This window comes from Aspergillus oryzae, chromosome 6, assembly GCF_000184455.2.
Source record: "Aspergillus oryzae RIB40 DNA, chromosome 6".
In the NCBI taxonomy this organism is placed as follows: Eukaryota; Fungi; Ascomycota; class Eurotiomycetes; order Eurotiales; family Aspergillaceae; genus Aspergillus; species Aspergillus oryzae.
Window position 1 is genome coordinate 3,376,680 of NC_036440.1, and position 17,646 is coordinate 3,394,325.

Sequence of the window (17,646 nt, forward strand, 5' to 3'; positions counted from 1 at the left end):
CGAAATTGCCATAGCGGCTCCTCGTCAATGCATGACTGTTTCTGAATGGCGGCTCACATGAAAAGCTGGAAGAGATCTGAACCTTACTTGAGAACCAACGACAGGGGCTTAAAAGCAATTGAGACAAAGGGCTCTGTACATATGCTCTGATGTTGGATACCTCATCGATGGATATGATTTTCAATCGTAGACACAAGTTGCACCTCAGAAATAGGGCCGATTTTGGGTAGTATAAACCTCTGATACACGGAATCAATACATGCGTATTGCGCATTCTTCCGTGCTCTAGAATGCTGTTGCCTTTCGCAGGTGTTGTATACATTGTACCATGTATGTTCAACGGACCCCCAGCTTCTGATTCACTTAGTCACCTTCTATTGTAATAGCCTTACATGTGAGAAACCCACTTCGCTACACAGCATGAGACGAGCTAAGACACGCCATCAAAAGTAATTTTGAGTGCTTACGGAATCATCGCCCTGTTGTATGTGATTTTAGGGTACGGCTATACTGAATCCGCCCCCGGATGTCCATGAGATCCGGCCCGGAAGTAGGGCACGTGGCAGGGTTTCCGGGTTCCCACACTCCCGAGTCCCGGGCCGTGAGTCCAAGAGACGCTAGGCCATATGTGAATGGCTAGTATATGTGGAAGATTCTACTTAGAAGGTCTTGGGTATCTCAAACCGTCGTTTCGCAATCCGCTTGGCATAAAGCTCGAGGATCCAGATTTTAATCTTAAAGTCCCGGGGCAGGGTCTGAAGCAGCATGCACTGCACTCTTGCACATCTCGCTCTTATGCCTCCTGCCTCGCATTACTCTCCACAACCCAGATCAGAAGACCTTAGCTGTTCACCAAGCAAAGATGAATAACACCGCTCTCTATGCCAACGAAAATGGGGAGCTCTGCGGTCGCCGAGATTTGCCAATCCCCCAACCTATCGAAGGCGAAATCCTAATTCAAGTCCTCTTCACTGGTGTGAACCGTTCTGATATCACCTCGGTAAAGCTCCTAGGCTCTCGCAATCGAGTCCTTGGTAATGACTTCTGCGGACGCGTTCTCGATGTTTCTGGTCTGGCAGACACTGCTTTTGAACCTGGGGATATAGTGGCTGGGTACACGATCGCAAATCATGATCGGCCTCTCCGATACGGATCTCACCAGTCGTACATCTCTATCCCACCGAAGAACATTTTTAAGGTGCCAGAAAATGTACCACCTGCTAATGCTGCGGGCCTTATGACTGTTGTTCAGACTGCCAATGATGCCCTTTTGAATCTACACCTGCCTCTCCCATCAATGACCCAAGGGCCAACGGATGGAGTCTTTGTGATTGCAGGTGGCGCCACAACAGTCGGTATCTCGACTATTCAGCTTGCACGTAGCATCGGCATCAAATCTATCATAGTCACGGCTTCGCCGGGTCGCCACGAGCTGCTTGAGAGCCTAGGTGCAACACGCTGTTTTGACTACAGGAAGGATAGCGTTGTGCAGGACATCAAGGCGGCTGTAGAGGAAACTGGTCTTGGACCGGTATTTGGCCTCGACGCAGCCGCGACACCTGACGCTGCAAAAATACTCTTGGACGCCTTAGCAGACCGGGATGATACTCATTTAGCATCGCTCTCCCCTTGGGCTGGAGACCGTTTCGAATTTGTCCTCGGTGGCCGTGATTACGATGTCATTTTCCATCCTCCTGGTGCACCAGAGCCATTTGTCAGTCTTGCTAGGCCGGCTGATGCGGCGAAAATGTGGGACAGTCTCATGTGGGTACTTCAGCACTATGGAAAAGAGTTTAAGTTGCCGGTTATTGAGGTATTTGAGGGACCTGCAGAGGAGGCTCTGGAAGAATTAGAGAAAGTGGCGGATCAGGGGAAGTTTGGAAAGCTTGTGTTGAAACATCCTTTGATCTAATACTTAGAAAGTGCGAATCAGTGTAGTAGTTAAGCTATTGTTGCAGGTTCAAACTGAGTAGCTGCCCCAGCTAAAAAGACATTTTATGGATCAATGGCACGGTTACTGAACCAAATTCTGCACAGAGTCTTCCTAACCAGCACGAGATTCTTTACATGTACCAGTCACCAGTTTAAAGCGATGACTCTATATGGTGTTCAACTATACTTACTAAAAGAGCATATGAAGCATGAAGGACAAAGCAATACAACAAGAAATGACTTACCAGTTTCCCGCAATCGCATTGATCCCACTGGCAGTCTGTTTCCAAGGCACTGAGAAGCACTAAAAGGCGGCTTGAAGTTTTGGCCAGGATCTATTTCTTTCTTTTTCGGCAATTTTTCCAGTATTGGTACGCGCACTCCTCGCGCTCAAATCCGTAAATATTGACTTTAAGGCCAGGAGGTATTGATTGGCACATTGTCCCTGGGATCGGATACTTTTGAGTGAGTTCCTTGTCATCCCCACCACAAAAGTCCGATGGTTTCAGGCCTCGCTCAGCTAGGATGAATGATCAATCGTCTTGCGATGAGGATGAAACATGTGCCAATGTATTAGCGCCGTAAGCAAAAGTCAGTTATCTTGCATTGCTTCACAAGACCTATGGTTCGCTAAGATGATATAGTAAGATTAAGAGTCGATTACTTAGAGTACGAAGAGGTGCCACCTACTTGTAGCGGCAGATATCCTTCAGCATGCAAGCCACACGAGGGGATGGAGCGAATAGACATCTTACTCATTGTTAAGCCATCCCAACACCAGAAAACGTGTGTCTTCCCAGCAATCGCAGAGCATCAACTTATCAATCAGTTTCAGCCTCTTCGTATCCAACGTTACCCCCTCTCTATCGCGTAAGCCTTTTAGCCTCATCCAGGCTTAGCTGCAGAAATGCCGGCATTTACGCTCTCCAATCCCGAGCAAACACACGCTCTCGGCAACGCTAGTACACACAGCCTCGCCTGGGCGGCGGCTATTGATAACCCTAGAGAAGACAATACTGGACCGTCGAAATTGCAGGATTTCCTATCCCAGTATGTTACTTTTGTGGCTGCAGAAATTGAGGCCCAGCACTATCGATTTGCCAATCACTAAGCCTTGTGACCATACCTCCTTTATCATGACTTTGTCTATCAATATTCCAATAGGATAAACATGATTATAGAAAGGCTCTCTAAAGTAGAACATATAAATAACCCGTATGATCTCTCTGTGTCAATGTATCCAAAGTAACTTCGTCAGTATCCATCTGAAATCCCCAGATAACAAGACTCGTTTAACAGAACTTCCTTGCATCCTTTCGCTTCGTTTATTATGAGTCCAAACAAGTCCTACAAAACCGGCGAAGCTTTCAACACTGCCCTAGGTGCTGGCCTGCGCAGTACATGGGCTGGGGCAGATGCCATCCACGGTGCTGTTAATGCAGGAGTTAAAATTCAAGGTGCCGTTGCCGAGCACAAGGTATGTATCTCTATCTATCTACAGAAATTATAAATCAGTTTGGAGGGTGATTATGGTGTCCGCTGACTTTGACATAGTGGACCAAAGCGAGGGTCAACGAACAGCTGCAGAGAGCTCAGCACCCGGATGGCAAACCTAGGGTTGATCACTCGGCGCAGTATCAGGCTGCGAACCCTGTATGTATTTGTCCTACGACATATACTGTAAGCTGGCTAATTTGATTTCGATAGACACTGAGCAATCTTGGAAACGATAAGAACCTCTATAACCGTGTTAATGGAGTAAGTAGTCTATTTCTTTTTCGTGTCCCAGTGCAAGGTGATAGGAACTCACAATTTTACTTCAGCAGCGTTAGAAACATGATTGAGCACCGCAGGACTGTAAGTATGTTTGTTTTTGGATAGCCACGTGATTGGATTACATGGAGGATTATGTTGACCTGTCTGATACTTTGGTACTTGGGACATAACTAGGGTGACTATCAGACTGTATGTATGGAATCACACTATTTGTCACTCAGATCATCCCCTTGAACGAGCGGGGCCACTCCGCCGTAATGCATTTCCCTTCATTTTTTGACTTATTCGGTCAGCGGTTCTATTTACTTGGATTATGTAGCTCATTTAAAGCTGTTTGAACTGCTCGAACTACTTAAATCGCTCGCTTGGTCGGTCTGCCTAGGGTCGAAGCGGCCGACCATCCGGCGCCGAGTTACTAGGCATTAATCAGATAGTTCATGATACCCAGAAACATGAATATCATTCCAAAGCTGAATGGTACATCGGCAGTGATACCAGCCACGTTCATGTTGGAAGACAATTGGAAATGCTACAAACGTCATATATAATGCCATAGAATATGACCGAATATAAGGTGTCCGACCATAACTCGTATATATTTGCTTGTCAATCCAATTCAACCATTGGAACTAGGATTGTGGACAGTGTATATAACCTTCAAAGTAGACCTAATGTGACTATGTGGCGACTTCCACGGCCATTCAACGTGACTTGGTGGTTTCCCTGCCAACCCATTGCGATGCAAGGCGATCAACCCCCGCTAGGATACCCTCGCACCCCGTTAAATGAAGCATTTGCCTATGGTTTGGAAATAGCGTCGTAAATTCGTGGGGTAGACTTTTCCTTCCTGCGAAAAAAAAAAAAGTAATACAGAATTTCTTCCCCAGATTATGTCGAGGGTCCGGGCGGCACTTCCCGTATAGTTGCGGGATGATGCTCAAGGGACGTATACTGAACCGATGAATCAGATTCCCGCCTTTGGTTAGCCGTTCGTTGTCCAGGGTGATGTCTTACCCCCTCTTTTTTACAAAACCTTGGGAGTCCCAACTCCCCCTGCATCAGATTATTTCCCTCCGCCCCTTTTCTGCAACCCAGAGGGCATTGGTGGTTAGTACACATTTGATGACATACATACTGTAACAATATTTGTTGCTAACCTGGCCTAGTGGCTTTATCCGATTCTTTGACAAATCCGCATTCGTGAAGTCGTCTGGTAATCGGGGTCACCGGTCACTGTTCCTTCTGTCGCCATGGAGAAATACCAGAAGATCGAAAAGATCGGAGAAGGTATGCACTATGCGACTCGAACTCTATCAACGCAAGCCTGTGGGACCCGTCTGACTTTATGTCGATAATTAGGGACTTATGGTGTCGTCTACAAAGCTCGTGAGCTTGCTCATCCCAACCGGATTGTCGCCTTAAAGAAGGTCCGATTAGAGACAGACGATGAAGGGGTCCCTAGTACAACTATTCGTGAAATATCCTTGCTCAAAGAGATGAACCACCCTAATATCGTTAGATTGTTCAACATCCACACAGAGGGTTATAAACTCTACCTTGTCTTTGAACATCTAGACTCCGATCTCAAGAAATACATGGACGCTCTTCCCGTGAACGATGGCGGACGCGGTAGATCTCTCCCGAATGGTTTAAGCATGGATATGGGGCTAGGGGAAGCCATGATCAAAAAGTTCATGTCTCAACTCATCGAAGGCATTTACTTCTGCCACAGTCGTCGGGTTCTTCATCGTGACCTTAAGCCTCAAAATCTTCTGATCAATCGTGACGGCAGTCTAAAGTTAGCCGATTTTGGATTGGCAAGAGCTTTTGGCGTTCCTTTGAGAACCTATACGCACGAGGTACCGTCGCCCTGTCCTGAAACCCATCATCAAATAGTAACTCACCGTCATACAGGTCGTCACACTATGGTATCGTTCTCCGGAGATTCTCCTCGGCGGTCCCCAATATTCAACGTCAGTAGATATGTGGTCATGTGGCGCTATCTTTGCGGAGATGTGCACACGCAAGCCCTTGTTCCCCGGGGATTCGGAAATTGATCAGATTTTCAAGATTTTCCGGTATGGTATCCTGACCCCGTGGCATTCATGTCACGAGCTAATCTCATCACTCTTTTATAGTCTCCTTGGTACCCCGGATGAAGATTCTTGGCCAGGCGTTACTTCCTTCCCGGATTATAAGCCATCATTCCCTAAGTGGAAGCGTGACAGTGATGAACATCTAATTCCTGGATTGGAAAGGCATGGATTACGTCTTTTAGATGCTCTTCTTGAATTTGATCCTGCACGAAGGATGTCTGCCAAGCAGGCCCGCTCCCACCCTTACTTTCGGCATAGGAGCTCATAAAGAGTGATTTGTGGGGAATTGGTATCCGGTCAATGATGTTGTGTAAGCGATGCTGACTAGGGGCCGCTAGAATCAAGGCATGGGCATATCCATTCGGAACATTCCTCTACCCAAGTCATGCATTTCTCTCTTGCATATGCGGGTCTGTAATCAACAGGACACGAGAACAAATGATGGTTGAGCACAATGATGTATAAATTAATATTTCAGCTATTTCAACTATGCACTACAGCTCGCGGAAATCTCCTCCTTGTTTGTGTCTGTGTCGGATAACTGACGGTGATAGTGGTTAGCTCTTGACAGCCGTCACAGTTGTAAGGGGGCGACAGGTTCTACTCCTAATTAAAGTCAGAAGAAATATAGAAATGTTATCGGGAAAAAAGATGGCATCGCCTGGACAAAAGGCATGTTACATTCGCTGATGGAAGCTTCTTATAGGATCAGCTCCGCTTCTGCAGGCCACTAATCCGAGTCATGTCTCACTTCATAGCCACTGCCCCTTTCTAATGATCACTTCCCAATTATTGGCGCATGGCTATATCTTCCACCACTTAGACTCTGCTGTCGCTGCTTCCGTTTTACGGGAGAGTTAGCCGTGTCTGACCGTATCTCTCGGGCACAGCGAACGCAATTGAAGTTTTCTCGCCTTGGTTGTGTCGAGGATGCCTAGAGCACTTTCTATACTTGTTGATGTGCAGTATAGATAACCTATCAAATCTCGACTCCTGAAGAACCAGAATTGAAACCTCAGATACGGCACCCCAACCAGCAGCTCCTTATTCAATATTATCGCTCTGTATAGCTGCGCAATAGACCATGTGTCTCTCGAAAGAAGTCCGAGAATACCCAGCTTATAACCAACATCCCAACAAATAATAATAAAGCCTTGATATCAATCAAGATGGAAGATAAGAATCCGTATGTTATCGCAAATCATCAGTGCAGTAATCACCAGATCATTTCCCTATGAGTTACCGTGATACCCGAAATTGACTAGGATAGACCCTTTCACTGGCCCTATACGGAAGGCTATTCCCGAGATGAAACGGGACAAATGTCGGGTTTGCTCCGTCGGATCGATAGGTCATTTGGCCGGGAGTATCCCGCGGGAAAGCTGAATAAGGGTCTAACATTTTCCCTCAGGCATCAATATAGACTAAACTCTAAATTAAAGTGTTTCAGGAGGGCAAACCCTACCTTGTTCTTTTCAGGTAAGTCGGGTTTCAGGTAAGGTACCATTCTCGAACACCGCCTCTCAACAACTTCCATTGAGAGACATTCGAGGCTTAAAAAAATAATATCCCGGCACTCATCCCGCGTTCGGGGGAGATAAGCCAGTTCCTTGTCTAAGATTCGAAAAAACAATCTTAATCCCGCTTAGTTAAGCATTGCTTTTGGAAATTTTCGTTCTAGCCACACGTGGAGCCCTTACCCGTGGCGTGGTGGGGACCATGGTTCTTGAATCAGGGGAGTCTTGGCTGTTATCGTGAGGGTTGCAGTGATGAGCATGCAGAACGGCTGAAGTGGAGTTGATACGGGATACGAAGGTAAGACTACATCACAAGGCTCTAGGTATCTGTTTTAATTCCTCGTATGAGCACCCTGTTAGTGACAGATCTCCCCGTCAGCCGTTCGAGGGTTCCGTCTGTGTTCTTGGTATCAGTCAGGAAACAGTTATGGAGCCGGTGGGTCTGACATGGTTGTTGGTGCCTTCTTGCGGCATCGATTGGCAGACGATCGGCACTACAATGGTGAAACATGGGACGACAACCTACAGACAGATCAATGGAACATAATGAAACGGCTGGAGCTGGGTCCGTCCGGAACAGCCTGGCGGGCCGTTCAGGATTGATATAAAAGATCGACTTGCGGTCGCCGAGTCAATAGTCTTCTCGAAAACCACCATCCTTCTTTCTATTTCCCATACACTCGTTATAAGCCCTGGTGGCTGCCAATCATTACTTCTTAGTCGATCTTTAGCATCTACTTCTGTCTTTTTCAGCTTTAGCAATTTTTCTTGCATTCCGGCGATCAAAATGCGTTTCTTCCAGACCCTCGTCGCTCTCCCCCTTATCGCAGGCGCCGTCGCCAGCCCTCTCGACGCACGCGCTACCCTCGAAAACTGCACTCCTGAGGGAAAGCAAACGATCGACAACGCACTTTCCCAAGCAGCAAAGATGGCCCAAGCCGGCGCGAACCTCATCCGCAGCAATTCTGACTACTCGGCCAACCTGTTCCAGAGCTTCTTCAAGACCAACGACGCCCAGTCCCGCAACCGCGTCGCCGGTGTCTTGGACAAGATCGCCACGGAGGCCACGAACGGAAACCAGGGAGTCGTGACCTACTACTGCACTCCGGAGGGCATCGACTGCGTTGACACCCACGCTTTCACTATGACTGCCTACGGCGAGACGGACGGAACCTACGGACGTATCCGGACCTGCCCTGCCTACTTTACCAAGTTCCCTGCGTGGTCGGACTCCTGCAGTGTTCTGGATCAGGCCACCTCTAGCTTGCACGAGATGGCCCATACCAAGGGCATCTTCGGTCCTGAGACGTATGGCTATGATGCTGTGCATGGTTTGAGCTCTTCTGCTGCTCTTGAGAATGCTGAGAGCTATGCTTTCTTCTCCAAGTGTAAGGTTTTCCAAGGTTTCCACGAATAAAATTGTTACTAATGCTATCGCAGCTGCTTTCCTCAACTGCGACGTTACCAACTAAGCAGTTTTCCTTCGAAAACAAAAGTGCATCGTGGCGTGAGTATTACCGGGGTTAAGATGGAGTCAGCAGTGGAGTCGGGGTTGTATTTGATTATCTTTGCAATTAGCTCTCATTCATTTCGTCACAAAGGCGATACCGGGTTAACTGGCATCTGACCATTGTTAGTATAGTAGTATACATTCACGAGACCCCTGTGTCTCAGTACAAAGAAATTCTAGAACCTTCTGTATAAAACCATACGTTGCGAAAGTTAAACCTCTGATGTTGTGTTTCGGCTCATTTGCTCTGTGGATACCATGCATATACTCTGTACTTTGTATATTGTAACATCTGCACTAGCAGTGTTGTAACTGCCGGAAGGAGCTGAGCACTTCCGAGACCTCTCGGCATTGTATTCAAGGATCTTGGATCCGCTTGTTTCGTCGTGTGTTGGAGATTTGGCTTTGGGGGGTGGAGTGGCAGGGTGAGGTAGTATATATTGCTAATATCTGTCCCCACTGTCGGGGATCTTGGAACCTTATACGCAGCCATTGTGTACAATCAGCTGGTAGAACACAAAGACAGAGATCACATGGAAAGAATGAAATCTGGTGATGAGAAGGTACGTGGTTGCGTTTGTACTCGATCTTTGTTTAGTCGTGGCTATATATGGATATCGGAGGTCTTGGGCTCAATGAAGTGAATATATAGTGGAGGGCTCTCCGCACTACTTTGTTGAAAGAAAATCGATACTTGCTCGATTTAGTAGTCAAAGCGCCGAACTGAGCCTTTCCATGGCAATAGTCAAATGAAATAACTACTGGACTAGATCTCATCATCAAACCATTGTATGTTTAGCTCACGGGGATGTTGTTCCTCGGTTACTACCCGCTTTGTAGAGTCATGGAGCAGAATTCCGAAATGAGTTATAGTGGGCAAAAAACATTATTCTTATGTTGCCAGAAAAAAATACTACGTTTTTCTCCTTCAACCATTGTCTTGCGAGTCAACTAGCAGCATATCAGACTGTGACAGTAGTCCGTTGCCCTCACCGGCCTATCGGACGAGGTGTTTTTGTGTTGCTACCCTTCTGGGTTTAGTGAGTTGGACCAGATTTTGGTAAATGTTGCACGTGACTCGGGTCACATGAGGAGCTCTTCAAAGAGTGCGCTATTCCTGAACAGGTACTCTTGACGCTAGGCAATTTCAGGCACAACTCAAGGCGCCCGCAAGTGCCCGCTCAGTGGCCTACTCGAAAATACCAACTCTTTGGGTGTGGTTCGCTATAAGGGCTTTCGCCTTTACATAGTGACATGAATAACCACGGAGTATATAGGTCCTTGGCTAATCGTGCGAAATCCAAGTATCGATTCAACTGCATGATTGTGATAGCTTGGTAGAGTAGCATAGCGGCAAGAGCAATCTCCGAGATGGCTAATATGAAGAATTTTACAAGATACTCGGACATAAGTCTGCAGAGGTGACTTCTCAAAGTTCTTTCCTGGAGGCTGTTCAACGCGATGCCATTCTCTTGACCCCACATTGATTGAATACGTCCCCCACAGCTTCACTGGAACATGTTGGCTTGTGCCAAGTGAGAGCAATCGTACCTCATCTCATCATATATGGATATATGTCGTATACCTGCTTCCGAAGGTTGAAAGTCAAGGATGGAAAAGAAAAAGGAGGAGAGTTCTAGATTCATGCGGGGGAGTGGTTGTGGTGTTACTAACTTACTCCGTACTGATCCTACGACTGCCAGGTGATATTGATATGAATATCGAATGATGATTGGGTGGATGGGGTTTGTTCCGAAAGAGGGTTAGTTCGTTGTGGAAGGGTAGATTTTACGATTGGAAGATAATGTGGGATAGGGCTAACGCGGCCTGCCTGAACCCTCAGGCCGGAGCCGGGTGTTACATACTGACCGCCCAGCGGCTGAGTTAATGAGAACATACACATGATTCGAAGTTTCAGGTCGATGGTGGAGGGGATACATTCAAAATTAGTACTTAAGAGAATTAAATACGAGGCTAATGAGGTTAACTGCTCTACTTACCCCACGAGAGGAGGAAAAACTGCACCATCATCGTTTGGTGGTGTTGGTCATGTGATCTTCAATCACCTGACTCTGAACCCGTTAAGCGAGACTTGGCAGAAATCGGAATGCACACCAAAATTGCCCATCCTCACAACCACCCGAACAACATCGCAGCTTTCGAGGTCGACAACTAATACGCCAAAATGGGTCGCGTTCGCACAAAGACCGTCAAGCGGTCCGCCAAGGTCATCATTGAGCGTTACTACCCCAAGCTCACCCTTGACTTCGAGGTCAACAAGAAGCTTTGCGATGAGGTGGCCATCATTGCCAGCAAGCGCCTGCGCAACAAGGTAAATCTCATCTATGGCGGACCACAGAAGAATCATCAAAACTGACGAAGAATTTTTCGATTAGATTGCCGGATACACCACTCACTTGTATGATTTCCCGTGTGCCTGAAATTACGAATATGGACTGGTCTCGAAAGAAAGAAAGAAACACCCCCACGACTAACCGGACTTTTTTCAACTCAATAGGATGAAGCGTATCCAGCGCGGCCCTGTTCGTGGTATCTCCTTCAAGCTCCAGGAGGAGGAGCGTGAGCGTAAGGATCAATACGTTCCTGAGGTCTCCGCTCTCGACTTCAGCCAGCACTCCGAGACTGGCAAGCTCGACGTTGACCAGGACACCAAGGATCTCCTTAAGAGCATTGGTGTATGTGATGGATCTCTCTCCCTTCCGGATCCCGGATGATGGTGGCTAACGCAACCAACCGCAGTTCGACTCTATCCCCACCAACGTCATCCAGGTTTCCCAGCAGCAGGTCTCCGACCGTCCCCGCCGCTTCGTCCGGTAAATAGTTAGTCGTGCAGGATGACGGATAAGGGAACACCAAAAAAATGACATGAAACGGTTACATCCCTCGGGGAATGGTGGTGGTGATGATGCTACTTTCAAGGATGGGTAATGGCGTCAAAAGACTTCAGGAATAGTTACTTTGGGGAAATAGGTTCCGGGCATCTTTAGGATGAGAAATGATACGCCAGGCCTTTTCTCCCATTTCTGTCATGTTTTAGCAGTTCTGTAAATCGCTGAATTGCACCCCTGGGCAAAGAATGCTTCTTTTGTCACGATCAAGACATCTCGTCCCACCACCATTCTCTTCGTGCTCTTAGATATCCGGTCAATATGAGCCATTATCCACGAAGATGGTTGTTTTCCAGTTGTATTCTCAGTAGTTCAGTTGAGAGACTGATCTGGACGTCTCCGGCTGCTTTAAATAGTGCCCGGTTACCGCTTGTTCCTAGTCAGCGACTGTGCATCCGGAGCCGTGGATACCATGTAGCCAAGACCTACCTCACTTGAAGGCGACATCATGTACGATGTGAATAATATGTGCTTCGACCGTAGTGTACCCTATGATATATCATTTTGACTACCCAATATATGCGCGATATGGTCGACCGTGGTTTGGTATATAAAGCCTACTCTAAGTAGGGTGGTTACCAAAGCATGTATCAGATATATATATCGGACCGCCCGACGAGTCTCTCCAGCATAGCTGCTGCTAAACCCCTCCATCCAAACGCCAACCTTGAATTTTTATCTGTTGCGAGTGTTTGAGTTGAAAGCTAAATCTTGCACATTTCGGATACTCCAAGATAATCCACTGTCGTTTTCAACTATCAGCACCATCTCCTCTTGTCTTCTCGATGGCCTTCAATTCGCACTTTACCCGTTTCGAATCTCGGCACGTGCCAAGCTTTATCACGGAACATGTGACACGCCGATCATGGTTACGTAAGCCAGTCTACGATATGCTTCCTCTTGCCTTCATAATCTTCTGTTATTAATGATATTATCCTATTCATCTATGAGCGTTATACTACTAATCATTCAGCTGACCACCTAGCTGTCAGGTGCGATACTATAGGTGTTAGTCTCCTGTTCAAGCGATTGTTGCTTTAGACAGTCTGCGAGGGCGCGCAGACTTCCGGTTCAACCACAATTGGCCTCTTCAATTCGGCAGGAGTGTCTGTTGTTGGTTCTGAACGAATCTCCAAGGGAGCTGTCTCTGGGGTTGATGTGCCATGTGGTTTGCTCTCTACCCCAGTCGATGCTGGGGTACGAGTTTGTGGTCGCTCCTCTGCGCTGACAGGTGTCGCTGTCGGCTCGTCGGGTATATTGATGATTGTTTCGGCAGGGAGCTCAGAGGGCAGTGAGAGACTTGATTCCCAATGCAGTTCAGCCGGAAAATGACGAGCAGTTGGCTGAACTTCCTCTGGAGACAACTCCGCTGGTGATTGATTCTCTGGCCCTGTAGGCAACTCCGGGCCTTGGGGAACTGGGTTCAAACCTCGGGTTGTTGGCTCTCGGGTTGTCGGCTGTGAATGGGGAATCGCACCCCTTTGTTGGAATGAACTTGACTGTAGGAGCTGCAGGAGAGGCGTAGCGTCCAGCGGCGGTGGGATCTCTCCGCCGAGCAATTGACTCGCACTGACCTTAGACTTATAGAGTTTCTTGTTTGCGTGCCTCCGCTCCACCATCAAGCCACCTTCAATGCTAATACCACCGAATAACCCCTTGGTTTTAGAATAGGCGTACATCGTCGAGATGCCCTCCATAGTCGCATTACTAGTGAATTCAGCGTTTCTTCCGACCGGGCCGAACGCAATTGAAATGTTCGCGCCCAAGGTCAAGCTTCCCATTCGTAAAAAGGAGCGAAGGCCGGCATCGTCCAAGATGAAGACAAAATCAGTCAATTCGAACCCAACTTGTCCACCGAACCCAGCTCCGGTTAATGAAATCGCGGACGGGGCAGACCAGCTGCCGTCGTCTAGTCGTGCGATGACTAGGCCGGACCCAAAGCGGGCGGATCCTAGGAATCCAGCTTTGGCTACGGTGCATATCGCCAGACCCTGAAGAAAAAATCAGAATGCTTGTTTGTCTATCACCAGATATTGTTTGCCTACCTTGGCATTGACGAGTACTTTTCCCGGGAGCTCTTTCCCAGGGTTTCCGAAGTACGGTGCTGTTAAGAAGGATTCAAGAATCTGGGTTGCTTTCTTGCATTCGCCTGCTGCGATGTCAACTGTCATTAAGCCACACAATGAAGCGCAGCCAAAGAAGGTACCTACTGCGCAAGGAGGCAGGTAGCGGGTTGTGCAATCCCCTCGGCATGTTGACGATGACTCTGGCTGCTACGGAGTACTCAGGGTATGTTCAATGACCGCCTGAAAAACTCCAAGAGTGTTTGCGACAGTGGTTATCATATTAATGTGATGCATTCCTCACGAGGCAGAATCAAGGGGTAAGGCTAACGTCGCGTGGGTTCCCTGAAGGGAATACCGGCCATAGCCACCCGTATATCATCTTGGCTTCGGATTCATCTCCACAGTTCTAAACTGTTCGGGTTTAGTGCTTATGCCAAGATGCGAGCTAAATCCTTGGGGTTCGTCCTGCAATTTTCTTCATTCTGTTTTGCATCCAGCTATAATGACAAATACTTCCAGAATATACAGCAGCAGATGCTGTCTACTTCAGCGCGTAAACACTCAACATATCCGCTCCCCTCCCTGCGTCGTATGATCGAGCAGGCTTATGATACTGCAGCCTCCTAAATCGACCCGGTAGCTGATCGACCTCCTCAACCTCAGCTTCTTCCCCAATATTTTTGATTCCGTCACCTCCCCGCGCCAGCAAATCCCAATGGACTCCATTGAGTCCCCAAGGCGGACCGGGCTGAGTCGGATCCTTGTACATGGGAAACTCCAGACAAACTAGGACTCCGTCGGGAGCCACTACCTCGCTCATGCGCGCTGCCCACTGCGGACGCATTTGCGGGTGCAAAGCACAGAGGAACTGCCCTCGTTAGTCTCATCCTGACAGTTGTTGCCAAGCAGGGATTTTTGAGATGCAGTTACCGTATAATCGTAGACTAAGTCGAACTTGATATCTCCATTCGCCGAGATCTGTCGCTCCCAGCCGGGTTTGAAAAAATCTCCTTCAACAAAAGAAGCATTGCCCGGTGTTACTGGCCCCGTCCATCCTAACCCGAAGTTATACTCCTGAGGCCGTTGCATCTCGGACGCTGCATACTTCTTCGCGGTGGATACACCGGTTGCTGATATCTCGAGCCCATAGGCATCGAATCCATGCAGGGCGAGCATGATTACGTCATAACCGCGTCCGCAGCCCTGAGATTGTAGATTCGTCACTAACTTGTACGGAGAATATCGAGTGGACGAAATTCATACGGGAACGAGCGCCTTCTTCCGCTGACCATCTGGTTTTAGAGGCCTGAAGATAGCGGCATCCTTCTCTTGCTCGATCAGGTCAATCAGTGCAGGGGACGGTTTCCCCCGATCCCAGAGATCGCTCTCGTTTGAGTCCCAGAGGGAGGACCAGCCTGAACCATGTTCTTCTAATGGTCTGAAGCAGTTAGTAATAAGAAGCTATTCGGATATTGTGAGAGAGGAATGTCCACATACCGGTCGTGAAAGTGGCCGATGAGTCGGCCCTGAACTACAGGTGTCGCGGATTCTTGTGTGGGTTTCATTATAACCGAAAAAGAAAAAGGCAAATTTCTCCAACAGGGTATCTATTGAGTTTATACAATCTGGTCCCAATGACCTTTTTATACATACGTTCATGCGGGGTGACATGAACCAGAGTCTATCAGTTCGTTCGAGAGGGACCGTAAATGTGGGTCGGTCGGCTTTCCGATTTTTCTTGGCAAGCTTTATTTCGGTCACTGAGTCACGGCTGCGATCGCCGACGGCGTTTCGGCGTTTGGAAGATGCATCCTATTCTTATACAGAGTGCTGGTCCCTCTTCCCATGCATCCAGCTTGGGACCATTACTACCACCGTTCTCTTCAGCTTGTACAACATATGACGGAATTCCCACCATGAGACGACCAATCTTGAAGTGAAGCAAGTGCTATTTGCGATATGCTATATTCAACACCAAACGCTCTCTTTCATTTGCCTATGCTGCCACCTGTAACACCGCACGACCGGCCACCTGACCAGCCTTCAGCTTCTCGATCCATGAATCCAAGTCTTCCAACTTCCCCTTTGACAGAATTGGCTGTTTCCGACTTAGCATGCATAACCCGGACTCACGCCATGGAGAGAAACTTACATGTACAATACCTCGCGCCGTAAAATCCAGCGCTTCCTCGACATCTCTCAAGCTTCCAGTGATATTCCCAACGATATTTAGTCGTCTCAAAGCCAAAACGAGCGGTGGTGCACCCGCTAGAATGGAAGGATCATTAGGTAGACCAACCACCACCATTGTGCCTCCAGGCCGGAGGTACATGGGCGCCCATTCGTAGACGGTCTTACTGGCAGCCGTCACGACCACGCCATGTGCGCCGTGCTTTGTGATTCGCATGACCTCATCCTTGAGGTCTGCAGGGGCTTTGAATTTCTGGAAATCAATGTATGCTTCGGCCCCGAGCTTCTCACAAAGGTCACGCTTCTCGTCTCCGCCATCAATAGCGAGGACCCTCATGCCCATTGCGCGCGCATACTGGATAGCCAGATGACCTAGACCGCCTCCAGCGCCGGGGAGCACAAGCCATTGACCGGATTTGACGGCCGATCTCAAGCAACAGAGTCACGTCAACTTTCACACATCAAACAAAGAGCAACAGGATGGTAACACATACCTCTTACAAGCCGTGTAAGCAGTAACGCCCCCGCACATGATCGGACCGGCCTCCTCATCTGAAACTCCATCCGGTATCTTTGACGTATACCTCCCATCAACAAGGCAGTATTCCTGGAACGTCCCCGGCGCTGAAAACCCACTGTTAATCTGCTTCTCACAATGCACCTCATCGACCCCATTGAGGCAAAACTCGCATTCTCCACAGGTACTCGCGATCCACTTGATGCCCGCCCGATCACCGACCTTCCACCGCTTCTGCATGCCCTCGCCGACGGCGACGACAACACCCGCCCCTTCGTGTCCCGCGATTCCTTGGCTCTGGGGGAGCATGTTCACCCCGAAATCCTTCCAATCATCATGCAGGAGAGACTTGTCTGAGCCACAAAGTCCAGTCCAGTTGATCTTTACCAGGATCTGGCCCGGACCGGGCTGCGGGACGTCAATGTTCTCGATGGTTGTTGTGGCGGACTCGCCTGTGCCCCGACGAACGGCGGCTCGTTGGCGTGTTGGGATATCTGGGATTGTCATTGTGATGATATTGTTTGGTTCAACGTACAAGTCACAACATAAACGTTATCTGTAACGGGATATACAACACAATTCGCACTCAATATTGCTCAACAACAAAACAAGAGAAAAGAAGCCCGTCAGCAGCAATGAACGAAATAGTAAAATGAGGGGTATCCTCACTATACCCCCAGCTATAAATACCCAACTCCGCACCACACACGTGAGACAACTCTGCATAGCCATCGACAGGGATACTGATAACAATATCGTACTCTATCCATAGATATCGTCTTGACTGCGGGGAACCCGGACTATAGTACAGCACCTAATTAATCTCCAGCAAACGGTGCTCCACTTGGCTCGCATCCCATCCAATCCCGTGCATTGCTGACTTGGTAGAGTGCTGTCATGGCGTCATCGGGCGTTTGTTACTCCGCACGGGAGTCTTAGTGAGCTGTCTTATTGGAATTGGCAGGCTGGAATTGGTTGGTAGTGGGCTTGGGTATGGATTTATTTGTGGGGTTTTGTGCTTTGGTGCAGATTAGGGTTCGGGTTGTGGATTGTGAGGTGTGGTTGGTGTTGTTTTGGGGGCTAGTGTTGGATTAGAAGTTGGTTTTTCTATTACCTTATGAAGAAAATGATTA

At 48.2% G+C, this 17,646-nt stretch overlaps 7 protein-coding genes across 7 annotated transcripts; 5 read left to right on the forward strand and 2 right to left on the reverse strand.

The window, feature by feature from the left end:
• Window positions 1-862: 862 nt before the first annotated feature.
• On the forward strand, window positions 863-1,912 carry AO090038000115 (zinc-binding alcohol dehydrogenase family protein; the record flags this gene model as incomplete). The annotated part of the gene is made up of 1 exon (XM_001825037.1): window positions 863-1,912. The coding sequence occupies one exon, from the start codon at window positions 863-865 to the stop codon at window positions 1,910-1,912; it is 1,050 nt and encodes a 349-aa protein (XP_001825089.1).
• A 1,350-nt stretch (window positions 1,913-3,262) lies between these two features.
• AO090038000113 (uncharacterized protein) lies at window positions 3,263-3,764 on the forward strand (the record flags this gene model as incomplete). The annotated part of the gene is made up of 4 exons (XM_001825036.3): window positions 3,263-3,409; window positions 3,487-3,585; window positions 3,640-3,690; window positions 3,756-3,764. 4 exons carry the CDS (start codon window positions 3,263-3,265, stop codon window positions 3,762-3,764), a joined length of 306 nt encoding a protein of 101 aa, XP_001825088.1.
• A 1,194-nt stretch (window positions 3,765-4,958) lies between these two features.
• AO090038000112 (cyclin-dependent kinase) lies at window positions 4,959-6,072 on the forward strand (the record flags this gene model as incomplete). The annotated part of the gene is made up of 4 exons (XM_001825035.3): window positions 4,959-4,995; window positions 5,068-5,567; window positions 5,623-5,786; window positions 5,847-6,072. The coding sequence occupies 4 exons, from the start codon at window positions 4,959-4,961 to the stop codon at window positions 6,070-6,072; spliced, it is 927 nt and encodes a 308-aa protein (XP_001825087.1).
• A 2,036-nt stretch (window positions 6,073-8,108) lies between these two features.
• On the forward strand, window positions 8,109-8,738 carry AO090038000111 (putative metalloproteinase; the record flags this gene model as incomplete). The annotated part of the gene is made up of 1 exon (XM_001825034.3): window positions 8,109-8,738. The coding sequence occupies one exon, from the start codon at window positions 8,109-8,111 to the stop codon at window positions 8,736-8,738; it is 630 nt and encodes a 209-aa protein (XP_001825086.3).
• Window positions 8,739-11,016: 2,278 nt separating this feature from the next.
• On the forward strand, window positions 11,017-11,669 carry AO090038000110 (40S ribosomal protein eS17; the record flags this gene model as incomplete). The annotated part of the gene is made up of 4 exons (XM_001825033.3): window positions 11,017-11,163; window positions 11,228-11,250; window positions 11,350-11,527; window positions 11,592-11,669. The coding sequence occupies 4 exons, from the start codon at window positions 11,017-11,019 to the stop codon at window positions 11,667-11,669; spliced, it is 426 nt and encodes a 141-aa protein (XP_001825085.1).
• Window positions 11,670-12,777: 1,108 nt separating this feature from the next.
• On the reverse strand, window positions 12,778-15,371 carry AO090038000109 (uncharacterized protein; the record flags this gene model as incomplete). The annotated part of the gene is made up of 8 exons (XM_023238435.1): window positions 12,778-13,731; window positions 13,786-13,904; window positions 13,951-14,023; window positions 14,135-14,202; window positions 14,368-14,674; window positions 14,737-14,832; window positions 15,127-15,244; window positions 15,304-15,371. 8 exons carry the CDS (start codon window positions 15,369-15,371, stop codon window positions 12,778-12,780), a joined length of 1,803 nt encoding a protein of 600 aa, XP_023093002.1.
• Window positions 15,372-15,802: 431 nt separating this feature from the next.
• Window positions 15,803-17,020, reverse strand: AO090038000108 (zinc-dependent alcohol dehydrogenase; the record flags this gene model as incomplete). The annotated part of the gene is made up of 3 exons (XM_001825031.3): window positions 15,803-15,904; window positions 15,959-16,424; window positions 16,491-17,020. 3 exons carry the CDS (start codon window positions 17,018-17,020, stop codon window positions 15,803-15,805), a joined length of 1,098 nt encoding a protein of 365 aa, XP_001825083.1.
• Window positions 17,021-17,646: the final 626 nt, after the last annotated feature.